The sequence below is a fragment of the Camelina sativa genome, chromosome 9 (genome assembly GCF_030686135.1).
Source record: "Camelina sativa cultivar CO46 ecotype springtype chromosome 9, ASM3068613v1".
Lineage (NCBI taxonomy): Eukaryota > Viridiplantae > Streptophyta > Magnoliopsida > Brassicales > Brassicaceae > Camelina > Camelina sativa.
In genome coordinates this window covers 2,647,297-2,663,434 of record NC_141888.1, presented here as the reverse complement: position 1 = coordinate 2,663,434, position 16,138 = coordinate 2,647,297, and the positions used below count along the sequence as shown (strand labels likewise).

The 16,138-nt window shown below is 34.1% G+C and overlaps 4 protein-coding genes, 1 long non-coding RNA gene and 2 other non-coding genes across 8 annotated transcripts; 3 read left to right on the top strand and 4 right to left on the bottom strand.

Moving 5' to 3' along the window:
- Positions 1-154: 154 nt before the first annotated feature.
- On the bottom strand, positions 155-346 carry LOC147937630 (U2 spliceosomal RNA). Its single transcript, XR_015567745.1, has one exon. It is a non-coding gene; the product is annotated as a U2 spliceosomal RNA (small nuclear RNA).
- Positions 347-546: 200 nt separating this feature from the next.
- On the bottom strand, positions 547-662 carry LOC147937629 (U5 spliceosomal RNA). The gene has a single exon (XR_015567703.1). It is a non-coding gene; the product is annotated as a U5 spliceosomal RNA (small nuclear RNA).
- Positions 663-2,325: 1,663 nt separating this feature from the next.
- LOC147937628 (uncharacterized) lies at positions 2,326-3,349 on the bottom strand. Its single transcript, XM_087465199.1, has 3 exons — positions 3,083-3,349; positions 2,807-3,013; positions 2,326-2,706 (listed from the first exon to the last, which is right to left on the bottom strand). The coding sequence occupies exons 1-3, from the start codon at positions 3,347-3,349 to the stop codon at positions 2,326-2,328; spliced, it is 855 nt and encodes a 284-aa protein (XP_087321325.1).
- A 1,594-nt stretch (positions 3,350-4,943) lies between these two features.
- LOC104710250 (xylan glycosyltransferase MUCI21-like) lies at positions 4,944-8,162 on the top strand. The gene is made up of 2 exons (XM_010426821.2): positions 4,944-5,304; positions 6,350-8,162. Exons 1-2 carry the CDS (start codon positions 5,175-5,177, stop codon positions 7,591-7,593), a joined length of 1,374 nt encoding a protein of 457 aa, XP_010425123.1. The 5' UTR covers positions 4,944-5,174; the 3' UTR covers positions 7,594-8,162.
- A 1,331-nt stretch (positions 8,163-9,493) lies between these two features.
- LOC104710249 (DUF538 family protein (Protein of unknown function, DUF538)) lies at positions 9,494-11,382 on the top strand. Its single transcript, XM_010426820.3, has 3 exons — positions 9,494-9,784; positions 10,669-10,723; positions 10,824-11,382. Exons 1-3 carry the CDS (start codon positions 9,683-9,685, stop codon positions 11,204-11,206), a joined length of 540 nt encoding a protein of 179 aa, XP_010425122.2. The 5' UTR covers positions 9,494-9,682; the 3' UTR covers positions 11,207-11,382.
- Positions 11,383-12,322: 940 nt separating this feature from the next.
- LOC147937627 (uncharacterized) lies at positions 12,323-13,299 on the bottom strand. Its single transcript, XR_015565530.1, has 2 exons — positions 13,217-13,299; positions 12,323-12,782 (listed from the first exon to the last, which is right to left on the bottom strand). It is a non-coding gene; the product is annotated as an uncharacterized LOC147937627 (long non-coding RNA).
- A 229-nt stretch (positions 13,300-13,528) lies between these two features.
- Positions 13,529-16,135, top strand: WRKY3 (WRKY DNA-binding protein 3). Of its 2 annotated transcripts, XM_010426819.3 has the most exons (4): positions 13,529-14,290; positions 14,633-15,324; positions 15,429-15,590; positions 15,675-16,135. In XM_010426819.3, the coding sequence occupies exons 1-4, from the start codon at positions 13,823-13,825 to the stop codon at positions 15,904-15,906; spliced, it is 1,554 nt and encodes a 517-aa protein (XP_010425121.1). In that variant the 5' UTR covers positions 13,529-13,822; the 3' UTR covers positions 15,907-16,135. The 2 variants fall into 2 exon arrangements, with proteins under 2 accessions (XP_010425121.1, XP_087320305.1); XM_087464179.1 differs by lacking the exon at positions 15,675-16,135 and having other exon boundaries at positions 13,569-14,290; positions 15,429-15,594.
- The last annotated feature ends 3 nt before the right edge of the window (positions 16,136-16,138 follow it).

Here is a 16,138-nt window from a genome sequence, read left to right as displayed (position 1 = left end):
TTTCTTCGACGAGTATTTCTAACTTAACTCGATGTGGGACAAGGACAAAACAACAGTTTTTAATTACTGCATCCGAGCTAGTAGGATTGGAAAAAATATTAGACAAGAAGATCACCAATTTAACATGTTGCTTAAATCTTAAACACTATGATTGGTGGGATACGCCAAGCCCTTGCAATAGTGCAACGCATGAGCGACGAACGTGAGCACAAAATAGCAAGCTATTTCGATGGCTCACTCCCTTAAAAAATAGAGTTAATATCAAAGGATGGCGACATGTAATAGATATTAAACTGATAAGAACAGATACTACACTTGATCTTAGCCAAAAGGCCGAGAAAGGTATGCTTTGTCTCACAATATGCGAGTCCCTTTCATAGCAAAACGTCAGCTTTGTTTTGATAATACTCTTCCGGTGTGAAACTACACTGTAAGCGAACACTTAAAAGAAAGTGTTTATTGTAGAAGTAGAACCAGCTACGAGGTATTTAGGTTTATATTATAGATTGATCGTTGATAATATTTGATTTATGATTTTGATAGAGGCGATCTCATAAGAGACAACCATCCAAAAATAGGCGTATGTCACTTAGTACGACATGCACACGGTATTCTTTAGTAAAAGGCGAAAGAATAGTTAGCTATGTGCTTATTGCACGACTCCGTTAGTTTCTAGCCGTAAGCTCTCTCCATTTTATATATGACTCGAGTTTGTTGTTTATCTCTGTGTGTTTACGATGTGGGACTTAAAAAAAACCAATGTTTTCAAAACCACGCAGTCTCTTTGTAGTCTTCGTCACAATATGGGCTTTGAAGGGTTTTAATCATGTTGATCGTGGAGAAATTGTAGAAATATATGCGGAAGAGTAAGAGAGAATAGAGAGAAACTGTATATAATTGTTTCTCTTAGATCTAAAAATACAAGAGAGATACAAATATATAGAAGAAGAAGATACAACTAGCTGTTATAAAGATGGCTTGAATGAACGAGAGAGACAAGACATCATGCATGAAGGAAAGAGAAAGGACAATCACAATTGCTTCATTCCAACATTCCCCCTCAAGCTTGGCATAGGGAGATCATGCCTAGAATGGAGTTGCCTTATTAAAAACCTTAACAGGAAAACCCAATGGAAAAAACCATAGACAAGGGAAAAAGAGCACAACAATCATATTTTAGGTTTGTGAAGATCAACTAAACCAAGCTTGCTTAGAATAAAATTGCACACCTTTGAATTTGTTGCCTTGGTTAAGATATCTGCAAGTTGATCCAAACTTTTAGTATAGATGGGAAAGATGATCCCAAGTTCAACCTTCTCACAAATATGGTGACAGTCCACTTCTATATGTTTGGTGCGTTCATGAAACACATAATTGGAAGCAATGTGAATAGCAGCTTGGTTGTCACAATGCATGGTGATAGGTTGAGATATCTTGACTCCAAGATCCAAAAGCAACGCTTTAAGCCAAATAAGCTCATCAGTAGTATCAGCCATGGAATGATACTCATCTTTATCACTAGACCTTGAAATCACCTTCTGCATCTTGCTTCTCCAAGTGACCAAATTCCCACCAACAAACATATAATAGCCTCTAGTTGATTTCGTATCAGACTTGTCTCTAGGGTAACCCGCATCACAATAGCCAACAAGCTCAGTGTGGCCATTCTTGTGCATCCAAATGCCTTTGCCTGGAGATCCTTTCAATTAACTGAGAATCCTTTCCACCATATTCCATTGGTAGATGGTAGGAGCTTTCATATGTTGACTCACCTGGTCCACAACAAAACACAAATCAGGGTGAGTAATTGTGAGATAAATGAGCTTACCCACAATTCTTTGGTATTGTCCAGTGTTGTTATAAGGTTCCCCCTCTCGAGAGTCTTTGTATTTTTCTTCAATGGGAGTTTTAACCGGTTTGGCTCCAAGCTTTCCTGTATCATTAAGAAGATCGAGTGGGTACTTTCTTTCAGATAGAAATAGTTCTTCCTCTGAACGACATACTTCTATGCCAAAAGAGTACTTTAGTTCACTCAAGTCTTTAATATCAAAAGTAGACTTAAGAAGGGACTTTATTTTGAATACCTTCTTTATCATCACCAGAGATAACAATATCATCAACATAAATAAGAACAACCATAATACCTCTTTCCCCTTGAATTATGAAAAGCAAATGGTCCACATTGGACTTGCAAAATCCACAACCAAGAAGCATCTTACTTAATTTGTAATACCAAGCACGTGGAGATTGCTTGAGACCATAAATGGCTTTGTTTAGTTTGAGGACTATGCCTTGTGCAACATCAATATCAGGAGGTGGTAACATCTATACTTTTTCTTCAAGTTCGTCTTGAAGAAATGCATTCTTAACATCCATTTGCCACAAATCCCAAGAAAGGTTAGTGGCAAGAGATAGAACAACACGTACCTTATGATGTTTGGCAACTGGAGCAAAAGTGTCTTTATAGTCTTCTCCATATGTTTGAGTGAAGTCTTTAGCCACTAAACGAGCTTTGTGTCTTTCTATTTCACCATTGTTGTGGTATTTGATTGTAAAAATCCACTTAGATCCAACTGGCTTCTTGCCTTTAGGAAGATCCACCTCATCCCATGTGTGGTTCCTTTCCATGGCTCCATGTTCATCATCAACAACATCAAAACAAACCTCATTGTCCTTTGCTTCTTCGTAAGTCTTTGGCACAGTTTCCTGGTCAATTTTGCTACAAAAACCTTGATGATCAGTAGGAAGGTTAGCTAAAGAACAAAAATCTTGAATAGGATGAGCAGTTGAAGAATTATAGCAAAACCGCTTTTGCAGCAAATGTCAGGATCCGTCCTTGTTCTTTGACTTCTTCGGAGAGGCAAAGGTGAATCATCTTCATAATGGCAATCTCAGTATTATGGATGCTTGCATCAAAATCACCATTGGTTTTGTGAGCATCAGTTTCAGCAAAAGGATGTTGAGAAGAATCGTCTGCATTTCCAGAAGTCTGCTGCAGGTCTGGAGAAGTCTGCTGCAAGTTTTAAAAAGTCTGCTAGACAGTTTCAGAAATCTACTGCATGATTTCAAAAGTCTGTTAAACTTGTAGCTCCTCTTTTCTACTGTCATTTGAAGAATTGAGATATTCCAAGAGAAACTTGAGGCTTTGAGCACGATCAAATTCAGAATTTGTGAAGTCCTTCAATTTGCTCCAATCTTTTTCGTCAAAGAAGCATTTGTCTTCATCAAACTTTACATCACGAGAGACGTAAGTCCTTCTTGTTCGTAGGTAGTAGCATTTGTACCCTTTTTGAGTATAAGAGTACCCAATAAAGTTGCATTTGATGCTTTTGGGCTGGAGCTTATTCATTTGATCACCTGGGACATGAACATAGCAAACACAACCAAAAACGTTTAGAAAACCAGCAGAAGATTTAGTTTGATTTAGTACCTCATATGGAGAAATTTCATCGAGACATTTTGTTGGGAGTCTATTAATGAGATAACATGTTGTCATGACAGCATCATTCCAATAATGTTTTGAAACATTCTTATAAAACATCATGGTCCTTGCTACTTCCATAAGGTGACGATTTTTACGTTAAGAGACACCATTTTGTTGAGGGGTATAAGTACAAGTCGTTTTATGGACAATCTCATGCTTAGAAATGGACGCATTATCTTTGTTGAGGGGTATAAGTACAAGACAATTTATGAAGTAACATACTAAGGGCCTTAGTATGAGGATGACCAAGTCTAGCATGCCAAACAGAATTATTAACAAAAGCAGAAACAAGATTGAGCTCTTCGAAAACATAAAGATCATTCTTTGTTGATCCTTCACCAATAGTGTTTATGTGGGTTTAAAGAGCTTCTTTTTCTTTATTATAGTCTATACAATCTAAAAACAAAAATATTGGCTAATTAAAATTTGTTTTCTAAAATATTTTAGATAGATAAAAATCTATGTTTTTTATTTATAATTTGATATGCATTTTGTTTGATGATTTTCTTTGATAATGTTAAATATTTTTTACAAATTTTGTATCCTTACACATTATTAAGTGTGCATATGTCTATACACATTATTAAGTGTATAGATGACTGTACACATTATTAAGTGTACATATGTAATTTGTTTAATTCTTAGAGTTTCACATGTTTATACTGTAACGGTTTTGTAAAAATTACATATGTACACTTAATAAAGTGTATAGACATCTGTACACTCAAAAATATGTACAAATACAAAAGGTGTATATAATACATGTAAAAATTATTAAACAAAATTTATTTCAAATTGTAAAAAAAAAATATAATTTTTTTTTGTATCTAAGAAGTTTCTAAAAAATATATATATTAACAATTATTTGAAAAAAAAAAGAGAAAATATAAGTAATTGTATAATGGCATGAGATGTAATTAAGTTGAATCCTCAATGGCAAAAAGATAGTGTAGAAATAGCTAAACAGTGGTGAATGTGTTTTTTCCCAATTGTAAATAGTGATTGTATATTTTTCTTAATTATGTTTGAAAAATGTATCATTTGGCCAAATATGTCATAAAACTAGCTGTTACGAAGATAGCTTGCATGAAGGAGAGAGACAACACATCATGCATGAAGGAGAGAGAAAGAATAATTATAATTGCTTCATTCCAAAATAAATAAAATCATGTGATTAGGAAGAAAATATATTTAATTATATAAAAATCCATATGTCTATTTTTTTTTGTCTCTTTAACTATTTAAAGTATATAATTTAATAAATGTCAAAGACTAAAAAGTTTTATGATATATAAGAAAAAAGAAGTAAATAAATAGATGTAAACACATACTCTTTAATTGAGATATATTATTAATTAAATGTTCTATTATAGTATTTCCCCACGCATCAGCATTTCTACTTCAATATAGTATTATTTCTACATTAATAAAAGTAAAACTGTCTTCATTACCAAAAAAAATTGTAAAACTGTCTTTTTCATAACAGAAAAAAAGTCTTGCAGGCAGTACAAAATATTTTGTAAAAGAGAAAAGTCTTTTTGATATAAAGAATATATATATACTGAATCACTGATCTCGTTTTTTGCATTCTATCTTCTTCTGTTCTTTCTTTCTTTCTTTTATCTTCCATTGAAGGATTCTTGAAGCTCTAAAGGTCGATATATTTTGATTGATTGTTATATATATAACCATGGTTAAGAAGACCACGTCGAAGAGTTATTCGATGGCAGTAGTTGCGTTGGTGATCGTTGTGGTTATGTATGTTGCTTTGTCCTCCGTCTTTGATCATCAACTGTTTCGTTCGTCAAGTTTATCTCAAGGTATGTAAATATATATCAAATTACTTTTTTGATTCAAGCAAATAAAAATCTTAAACATCTTCTTTCACTACAAGAAAAAAAAAGGTTGTTCGTTTTTTTTTTTTTTTGTCATCTGATAGAACCAAAAATAGTTTGAGACAAGAACAAAATCAAGATAGCAACAAGAAGCACCAACAAAATTATTCCTCAGCCAAAAAAAAAAGGTTATTTTAGGGGATTTTTCTTTAGAGGCTGTGATAAAACACTTTTTTGACAATTTAATCAATAACTCACACATACTTTACACTGGATTTGAATCTAACGAAACAGCACTAATTCTGACTTTTATCAAGTTCCGGTCAAAAGAAGCAACTAAAAAGTAATATGATTTTTTAGTCGAATAAAATGTTTGTTTTCTTGTTTGTTAAAGGAATAAGTTTTTTCTTTTTCTTTTTTTTTTTTTTTGAAAAAGGATAAGTTTTTTCTTTCTTTTTCTCTATGAGATCATTCATCTATGTTTTGATGAGTTAAATGGTTACGTGATAGTTAGTTAATACGCAGTGATCTACAAAATAAAATATAGTAGTATCACATAGAGATCTACAAACTTGTTACGTATAAACTAATGGGAATTAAATTTTCCTGCCAGCCTCGGACAAATAATAGTTTACCTATAAGCATGTGAAGTGTTTATGGGACATTTTGTTGTTGAATATTAGTAGTTTTTTTGGTTGATAAAAACAACTGGTTACATTTTTTTTTTCCAATAACAACTGGTTACATTTTATTCAGTCCATAATGGAAATCCAAATTGATATTTTCTTATATATTTTTCGGTTTTATAGTGACATTTTATGATTTTATCCTTCCAATTTTGCACTACTACATATTTATCTTCTCTCTTGTTACTAGTTAACTAGCAATGGTAACACTTTTTCTTCGTCCATTTGTCATAATTTTCACGGTTGACAAATATAAAACAATAAACATTAGTACAATTTTAACATACTACAAATGTCCACTCTTAATCCTTTTAACTAAAAATAAGACAAGTTTTCCTCTGTAGGTACAATACAACAAACATGGGAATCCACAAGAATCAAGCAAACCCCACAAGAGATGACTTCATCAGCAACAATCACATGCGACCGATCCCACACTAGTTACGATCTCTGCTCAATCAACGGCTCATGTAGTCTCGACCCCAAAACCGGAACGTTAACTCTCCTCATAGACCCAACATTCGCCGCATCAACACCACCACTTGTCCAAAAGATCAGGCCATACCCAAGAAAAGCTGAAAACTGGATCATGCCTAAGATCAGAGAGTTAACACTCACTTCATCAGGCCCAATGGACCTGACCCGATCATGTGATATAACACATGATTCACCGGCGATTGTGTTCAGTGCTGGAGGTTACACCGGAAACATCTATCACGATTTCATCGACGGTTTCATCCCGCTTTTCATCACGGCCAATACGGTATACCCTGACCGCGATTTCGTCGTCGTGGTAGTGAATCCGAAGGGATGGTGGATGCCAAAATACATGGATATTCTAGGTGCGTTTACCAAACACAAAACCATATTACTAGACAAAGAAAATGTCGCTACTACACATTGCTTCACTTCAGCCACCGTCGGCCTAATTTCACATGGGCCTATGACAGTAGACCTGACCCGAATACCCAACTCCAAATCGTTAGTAGACTTCCATAATCTCTTAGACAAAGCCTTTAACCCAAACCTATCTATTCTCAAAACTCCCAAGCCTCGTCTAGTATTGGTTAGTAGATATGGCAACGTTGGACGAGTGATCTTAAACGAGAAAGAGATCAAAGAGATGCTTGAAGATGTTGGATTTGAGGTAATCATATTCAGACCCTCGAAAACGTCAAGTTTGAGAGAAGCATATAAACATATAAAGTCTAGCCACGGAATGGTCGGGGTACATGGCGCGGCATTAACCCATTTGTTGTTTCTTCGACCGGGTTCAGTATTTGTTCAAGTTATTCCGGTAGGCCTAGGTTGGGTGGCTAAAACATGCTTCGAATCACCGGCTAAGGCAATGAAGTTGGAGTATACGGAGTACAGAGTAAACGTGGGAGAGAGCAGTTTGATAGAGAAGTATAGTAGAGATGATTTGGTTTTGAAAGATCCAATTGCTTATAGAGGAAAGGGTTGGAATGTGACTAAAATGAATGTTTATTTAAAAGAACAAGATGTTAGATTAGATGTGATTAGTTTTAGGAGACATATGAAAGAAGTATACCAAAAAGCTAAACATTTTATGGACATTAACGGTTGATTGACGTTTATGTTCCATCGTATAATGATTTGTGATTTAAAAAAAAATTTGGGGTATGATTGGTTCAATGATGTTGGAATAATTGTTATAATTGCGATGTAACAAGTGTTGCGTAACATTATTGTCATCTTCTATTGGACCACTAACGCATCTATTTCATTATTCAATCAGTTTATTGGCGTTGAAACTAAGGGTGTGAATGGTTGCAGTGGTTGGGGCGGACAAATTCATCTACAGATTGGACCGCTTTTTATTTACCATTCAGTAAATATAGTCCGCACTACTACGGTCCAAATAAAGCAGAGACAAGACCGCTGCAGACCAACTGCGGACCGCTTTTGCATACAAACTAGATTTTAACCCGCGGTATACCGCATGACAATTTTTTTACAACAGAAAAAATAAATTCTAAAAAATTGTATTAGTTTGTTAATTTTGTTTCTTTTGTTTAGTGTTTAAGATTCTATAATTGTATTTTACTTGTTAATTTTAAAATTTGATCATTTGTATACCGCAGACATGTGACAATTATTTAGTTTTATTTATACTAATGTTACGTTTGTACTGTATCGCATTTCTTATGGTTATAAACTTATAAAAATAGAAATTTATACTGCTTTTTAGATTTAACCCGTGAAAGAATTATTCTTACATTATTATATTTTTAAATTTTTAGTGTTTTTAAATTTAATCCGTAAGTTTAAAGTTATTTAGATTTAACCCGTGAAAGAATTATATCCATAAAAGTTATTATGCAGTATACCGCATAGTAATTTATATTATAAATACTCCAATTTATTAGATTTAAACCGTGAAATAATTATTTTTCCATTTTTTATCATCATATTAATAACCATTAAAGTTTTAATTGTTCATATGAAACAATATAGTTATTTCTGAATATTAGAGTTTTTAAAAGAAGAAAATATTGTATAGATATTTTTGGTATATGTTATTAAGTGTAATAAATTTCTTAATATAAAAATTGCTTTAGGAAATTATAAACCAAATTTGTAGAGACATTTTAGGAATCTAATTGATTCTGTTTGTATGTGCAATTTTTTAAGGATTAACTTTGTAAGTAAGTATAACTTAAAGGACACCAAATGTATTAAAGTTTATAGAAACACCACGGGATAATTATTTAGTTTTATTTATTATAATGTGAGGATTCTGAGGAATCAACCCCTAAGTACCTCAAATCAAGTAATGTAGATGACTAAATCTACATTTTACAATCAAAATATGTAAAACAAAAGTTTCTAAGAAAGTCTATACAAACAAAATCTCTAAAGATAGTTTTGGCGATTTTATGGGATTAAAACTTTAATGGGTAGAACTGTTTTTGGAAAAATCGGAATGTATAGATATTGTTAAGATCTTATGGCAATAAATATAACAAATGTTGGTCGATTTAAGAAAGTTTAATATTTGAGTTTCTCTGCAATGTTATTTATGGAATTTTTTTAGGGATTAATGTTGTAAATAAAAATTTAAATAAATAAAACTTAAAGTGCATAACACAAAATATACTTCAAAAATATTAATATAGATAGAATTAGTTCGCAGCGGTCTGTAGTCCGCCTCAAAAATAGAGCGGTCCAGACTGCAGACGGATTCAGCCGCCCTGACCGCAATTACCATTCACACCCTAAGCTTTTGCACTTTTTTTTTAATCTTTTTTCTTCTTTTACCTTTGAAGTTTGAACCATATTCTCAGTAATAAAAAAAGGATTTTTAATACATTCCATTTTTTCAAATAATGAATATTTCAAAGGAAAAACCATTTAAAAAAAATTATTTTAGTAATTTCAAAATTAATTAGACGGTTAGAGAGTCTTCATCATTTCTTTAAACAATTTTATTAATTTGAACTTTAGCCATCAAAGCGGAAAACTACAAAAGTAGATGTGGAAATTACTGAAACACCCCACGGTTCAATATTTTCTCTGAGCTATTTTTGGCCAATGGAGAAAGAATTTGAGAGTCGCCGCAGCTATCACTCTGCTCTGTCACTTTGTCTTTTTACCTCTCAGAGATACTCAGAGAGAGAGAGAGAGAGAGAGAGAGAGAACGCGAGAGGAAGGAAATGGAGAAGGCATTAACGAAAGTGACGAGCTTTAAAGTGGGGAGTTCATGGATCTCCAAGAAAGCTAAAGAAGAGCTCTCAAACATCACCAGTGACCTCACTGTGAGTGCTCTTTGAATCGATATCTTCTTCTTGCTTTGTCTCTTATGTTCTTTCGTTTTCTTTCTGGGTTTCTTGCATGCGATTGCTGTTTGAATTTGATTACATTTGGTGTAATGTTGTGTGATTAAAAAGCCGATTCTTTTTTGTTAACTCTGTTGTGATTGATGTATCGAAATTGTACTAGAATCGTATAGATCTAGGAAGATCTGAGATGGGTTTTGCCAATTGAAGATGGAAATTAATCAAGAATCATTAGAATTGTTGATACATAGATATTTTACTTTGAAATTTTGATGTAAAAATTCTAACTTTTAGCAATTTGATGTTGAAACAAGATCCGATTTTACCAAGTTGAAATTTTAACACTAGAGAGAGTCTTTAGATTAGTTAACTCAACTAAATTTGTTTCTCAATTTAGAGTTTGCATTTTAACTTTTGAGTCATTGTTTACTTAGAAAAGATGATTCTTGTTTTGTTGATATGTGTTCATGTGCTTGCTTTTTGAGCTATAAGAGCTCTATACCGACAAGGCAAGAAACCCAATTGTACTCGGTTTTGTATTCTTGAGTTAGCTATAGTTTTGTCAATATATCAATTCTAAGAAATTCTTCAAACAATCGTCTTTCTCGATTTGTCTCATTGATTCACTACTTAACTAAGTATGATTGTGTTTCTAGAGAAGAGAAGTATAACAGAGACTAAATGTGTAATTGGGAGTGTACAAAGCCCTTATGTATATGACTATATATATCGTAACATCACGTATCAATACAATCAAGCCTTTCCTTACAGTGTTCATAGGCTTTGCTATTATTATATCATTGTGTTGATAGGATTTGTATTGTTGCCTCGAATTGTAATACAATGTTCATTTTCTGTTCCAGACTTTCTCCAGTACTGTTGAAGAGAAGGCAAAATGGGTTTTCAACAAGCTTAAAGGTAGATAGCATAAACCAATTTAGCTAACATAGTTTCAAAATCAAAGATGCTAAAGTTCCTAACTTGCTAATTTGTTTTCTATGTTCTCTCTTTAAAACAGGAAAACCACTAAAAAGCTTACCAGATCTTCTCAAAGAATACAACTTACCACCAGGACTCTTCCCGGAAAACATAATCTGCTACGAATTCGATGAGACCAAGAACAAGCTCACTGTCTTCTTCTCTTCACCGTGTGAAGTCACATTTAAAGACGGATCAGCCATAAGGTACGCAACTCGTGTGAAAGGTATTTTGCTTAGAGGGAAACTGATGGGTGTGGAAGGAATGAAGACAAAAGTGTTGGTTTGGGTTAAAGTCACAACAATCTCAGTTGAGAGCTCCAAGTCTGACAAGCTCTGGTTCACTGCTGGTGTTAAGAAGTCTCGATCTAAGAATGTTTACGACACGCCTCAAGATGCTATCAAAGTCGTTGGAGAGTTCTAATGATTTTTTTTCTTACATGGTTTATTATCATATTTGATTCATGAATCTTATTTGGGTATTTGGGGTTATATTTGCATTGTGGGAAGAGGTATAATCAAAGGGAATGTGTTTATATAACTCTCATTGTCCTCCTTTGTTCAAGCAATCACAAATATAGTACTACCACTGAATACTAATTCTGGTTTCTTGAATTGGTAAGAAGGCTCTACATGTCACATCTGTAAAGACTATGAGCTGATTGACATTTCTGAAGATGGATTTGTTTGTGTTCTTGCTTGCTCCTGTTGAAGAATTTTGCTTGTATCAACAACAATGGGTCTCAAGATATCATCTCACCATGGTCCATGGCCTAAGTAAATTGTGATAAACGTAGAGGTCACTATTTTATGAACTTTTCAAGTAAATTTATGTGATGATCTTCCTCTTCTTGTTCTTTTTGGCCACCTACCTAGATAGTTTGAGGGGACCGAAACCTAAACAAAATTTGTTGCTCATTTACTCAAGAATTCTGCTAATTAGCCGAAAAAAACAAAAATTTGGATCATAAGATTTACACCAATGATTTAAAGAAAAGTTTGGAGTCTTAGAAACAAAAAATGTCCTTTAAGTGATCTTAGTATTTTACTTACCAAGCTCAAACTTTACTCTTGCTTTATGGTCGGCTCAATATAAAACTTACACAAAATCATATCTCCTTTAATAGTAGAAATGTGATGAGCCGTCCCTGCAGAATATGTCTCCTTTAATAGTAGAAATGTGTGAGACTTGAAACTTTATACCAAGAATATGTTTTGGCACCATTACACGATTTACTCCTTACGTATATCAATCTATCTCTTGTTTTATATTCGATTCTTATTTGTTTCCGTTTCCATGTTTGTTGTGATTAGAAATGTTACATCTCCAAGTCGATGTGATAAGTGAAGACGCGACTCGTTGTGGCAATGAATGAAAAGGGCTCCACGGTCGGGTCCTACAGATATTAAGGATGTGTTGTCTCTTTGGCCCGTTTTCAAAGTTACTTGGGCCCTCCAAAAAGTCTAAGTTGTTCTGTTTTTTCTTTCTCCTGCCACCTAAAATTTATTCCATCTCTCACTTTTTCTATTAACCCTCACGTTTCCTTTTCTTTCACCATTTTACCCAAGAAGAATAATTATTATTTACAAAATCGATTCCATCAAACAATGAGCTCCATAAAACCATAACGACAAAACTCATAAATAATTAATGTACTATTTATTTATGACATAAGCTTAAATTAAATTATGAACATACGCTTGTTCGGTAGCAGCTAGGATTAGGCGGCTTAATCGACCACAATAACTTCCGGGCTCATAAAGTGTGTACACGTGTCGTAATGGGATTAGTAGAACGTGGTGAAGACAATTAATTTAAAGCTGGTTAATAAAAACCCGTCGAGTCGTGCTTAAAGCTGCTGGTTGACTTGCGAGGCACACACATACTCGTTGTCTTTAAAGGGACAAAACAGTTGTTTTATTTTTATACATGGACCGACACCCTTTTTATAAAAATAAACTCCCTTTTCCCTTATTAGCCAATCATAACTCAACGATAACTACAAAAATAGACAAAATAATAAATTTATCGTCCTTATATAAAGATTTTTTTGTTGGACATAACGAATATATATATACGATAAAAATTTTGAAAGGGAAAATCTGTTTAGATCCTCTTATTCAATAAACAAATCTTAACCAAATTTTGAAAGGGAAAACTAATATATTTTTACCCACCTAGCTGATTAACCAAATATATTAGTCAACCAAAAAAAAACTTCAATTTTGTGCGTAGTCAACCAATGTAAATTGTAAACATTTCAAAAAAAAAAAATCTTAACCTGATTCTAGCCTATATTATAAATGACGTTTAGAAAAACAAAAGAAATATCAGTCATTATAAAAGATTAATATTTTTTCGAAATTAAACAAAGAAAAGAAATTTACAAAAAAAAATAAGTAATGGATAAAATGAGAAAGACAGAGAGTTTACTCTCTTTTGTATCTGCACCGCAGACTTTATCCTGCAAAGTGCAAACCAAAAAAATATACTCCCTCTGTATCAGAATAGATGATGTTGTAGGATTTTATTTTGTATCAGAATAGATGATTTTCTATATACTTTTATCAATTAATGCTAAGAAATTGCAAAGTTCAAGAATCATTAAATGAAAATTTAAGAGTTTGATGAAATATTATTGGTTAATAATTATAAAAATATATTATTAGAAAATAATAATACACTTATTGTTAAATAATAAATATTTTTCTTGATTTATGTAAAAATCTTAAAACATCATCTATTATGATATAGAGGGAGTATTAATATTTTTCGAGATCTGCTTGAGGAGGAGACACAAGAAAATCACAAAAATCTCTCCCATTAAAAGACTGCAGAAGAGAAATAATTATAAATATTAAAAAAACAAAGCGAAAGAGAGAAGAAACACGACACGAATTTTGTATAATTTAAGATTATATTCAGAAAAAAAAAAAGTGTTAAAAAAGAGAGAAAAGAAATTTTTTTTTTTTTTTTTTTTTGTGAGTTGGGTTTTTTGTTCAGTTTCTATCCTCTCTCTGTTTCTCAAAATCGGAATCGATGGCGGAGAATAAGGAAGACCAAGAACAACAACCGTCGAAGCTACTAAAACCATCCACCGGACGGCCAACGATTTCACTCCCTCCTCGACCCTTTGGTGAAATGTTTTTTAGCGGTGGCGTTGGGTTTAGCCCTGGTCCTATGACGCTCGTCTCTAATTTGTTCTCTGATCCAGACGAGTTGAAGTCTTTCTCTCAGCTTCTAGCCGGAGCTATGGCTTCTCCGGCAGCTGCTGCTGTTGCCGCTGCAGCCGTAGTAGCTACTGCTCATCATCAGACACCTGTGAGCTCGGTCGGTGACGGCGGCGGTGGAAGCGGTGGTGATGATGTTGACCCGAGGTTTAAGCAGAACAGACCAACGGGATTGATGATTACACAACCGCCGGGGATGTTTACTGTACCGCCGGGGTTAAGTCCGGCGACTCTTTTGGATTCTCCGAGCTTCTTTGGTCTTTTTTCACCTCTTCAGGTGTGTGAGATTTCATTAATAACAAACATCAAAGTTTTGTTTTTTTTTTAAGTTCTGTTTTTTTGGGAAATGAAAGTGAAGAACTTTATGAGGTATTTGGATTTTTTTTTGCTATTTTCTGAGTTGTTTTTTGTTTGCATTCGGTTTATGGATGTAAATCCAAATTATTTTACTGGATACTGTTCTTCATATTAGGTCAAAATTGGGAAAATTTGACTATGAGAAATTAGGGATGCTTTTTTTTGGGTATCTGAATCTTTGAATGAAGGAACTTAGAATCCTAGATATGCAAGTATGTACTGAATCTGGTTTGACTTGTTTTCTATCTTTGGAGTATTGCAGGGAGCATTTGGTATGACACACCAACAAGCTTTAGCACAAGTCACTGCACAAGCAGTTCAAGGCAATAATAATGTTCATATGCAGCAATCACAACAATCTGAATATCCTTCCTCTACACTACAACAACAACAACAACAACAACAACAAGCTTCACTGATTGAGATTCCAACATTTTCTACTGAGCATCGATCCCAGATTCCTGCACCGGTTCAAGATTCATCCCAGGGTCAGAGAGAAACTTCGGATATATCAGTCTCTGAGCATCGGTCACAGCCTCAAAATGCTGACAAACCAGCTGATGATGGGTACAACTGGAGGAAATACGGGCAGAAGCAAGTGAAAGGGAGCGATTTTCCTAGGAGTTATTACAAATGTACGCATCCAGCGTGTCCTGTCAAGAAGAAAGTGGAGAGGTCTCTCGATGGACAAGTGACAGAGATCATCTACAAGGGTCAGCACAGTCATGAAGTTCCTCAAAAGCGCGGAAACAATAACGGGAGTTCTAAAAATTCTGACGTTGCTACTCAGTTTCGAACTAGTAATAGTAGTCTCAACAAGACCAAGAGGGACCAAGAAACAAGTCAAGTTACGACAACAGAGCAGACGTCTGAAGCAAGTGATGGTGAGGAGGTCGGTAATGCAGAGACTAGTGTGGGAGAAAAACACGAGGATGAGCCTGATCCCAAGAGAAGGTAAAGAAAGAAACTTAGTAGAGATTTGACTGTTCCTCTTACGTTTATCTCTTATGAGTTTTGGTTTTTCTGATGAGATTAAGACTTATCTTTGAATGTTGCAGAAACACAGAAGTTCGGGTTTCAGAACCAGTTGCTTCATCGCACAAAACTGTGACAGAGCCTAGGATTATTGTCCAAACAACGAGTGAAGTTGATCTCTTAGATGATGGATATAGATGGCGCAAGTATGGTCAGAAAGTTGTCAAAGGAAATCCTTATCCAAGGTGAATATAAAAACCTGTCATCGAGTTTAAAGATAGATATTCATCAGTCTTTTTTTCCTTAATGCTCTTTGGTTTAATCTGCAGGAGCTACTATAAGTGTACAACACCGGCTTGTGGAGTAAGGAAACATGTAGAGAGAGCAGCAAATGACCCGAAAGCTGTTGTAACAACCTATGAAGGGAAACATAACCACGACGTTCCAGCTGCTAGAACTAGCAGCCATCAGTTAAGACCAAACAATCAACACAACAACTCAACGGGTAACTATAATCAACAACAGCCTGTTGCGCGTTTAAGGCTTAAAGAAGAGCTATAGAAGAAGCATAAGAAGGCGCTTGAGCTTCTCTGATATTACAGTTTCAAAAGGTATGTTCTTTTATTTCATGTTTGAATCTTTTGTGTAATCTTAGAAGATTTAGGAGGTAATGTAAAAACCAGATTCAATAGATTCTGGTCTTATGTGAATTCTTTTGTACATGGGGAAAACAAAAAATACAGGGATCCTTTTTTGTTCTTGTTGTAATAGATTAAATTTGTGGATTAAATGT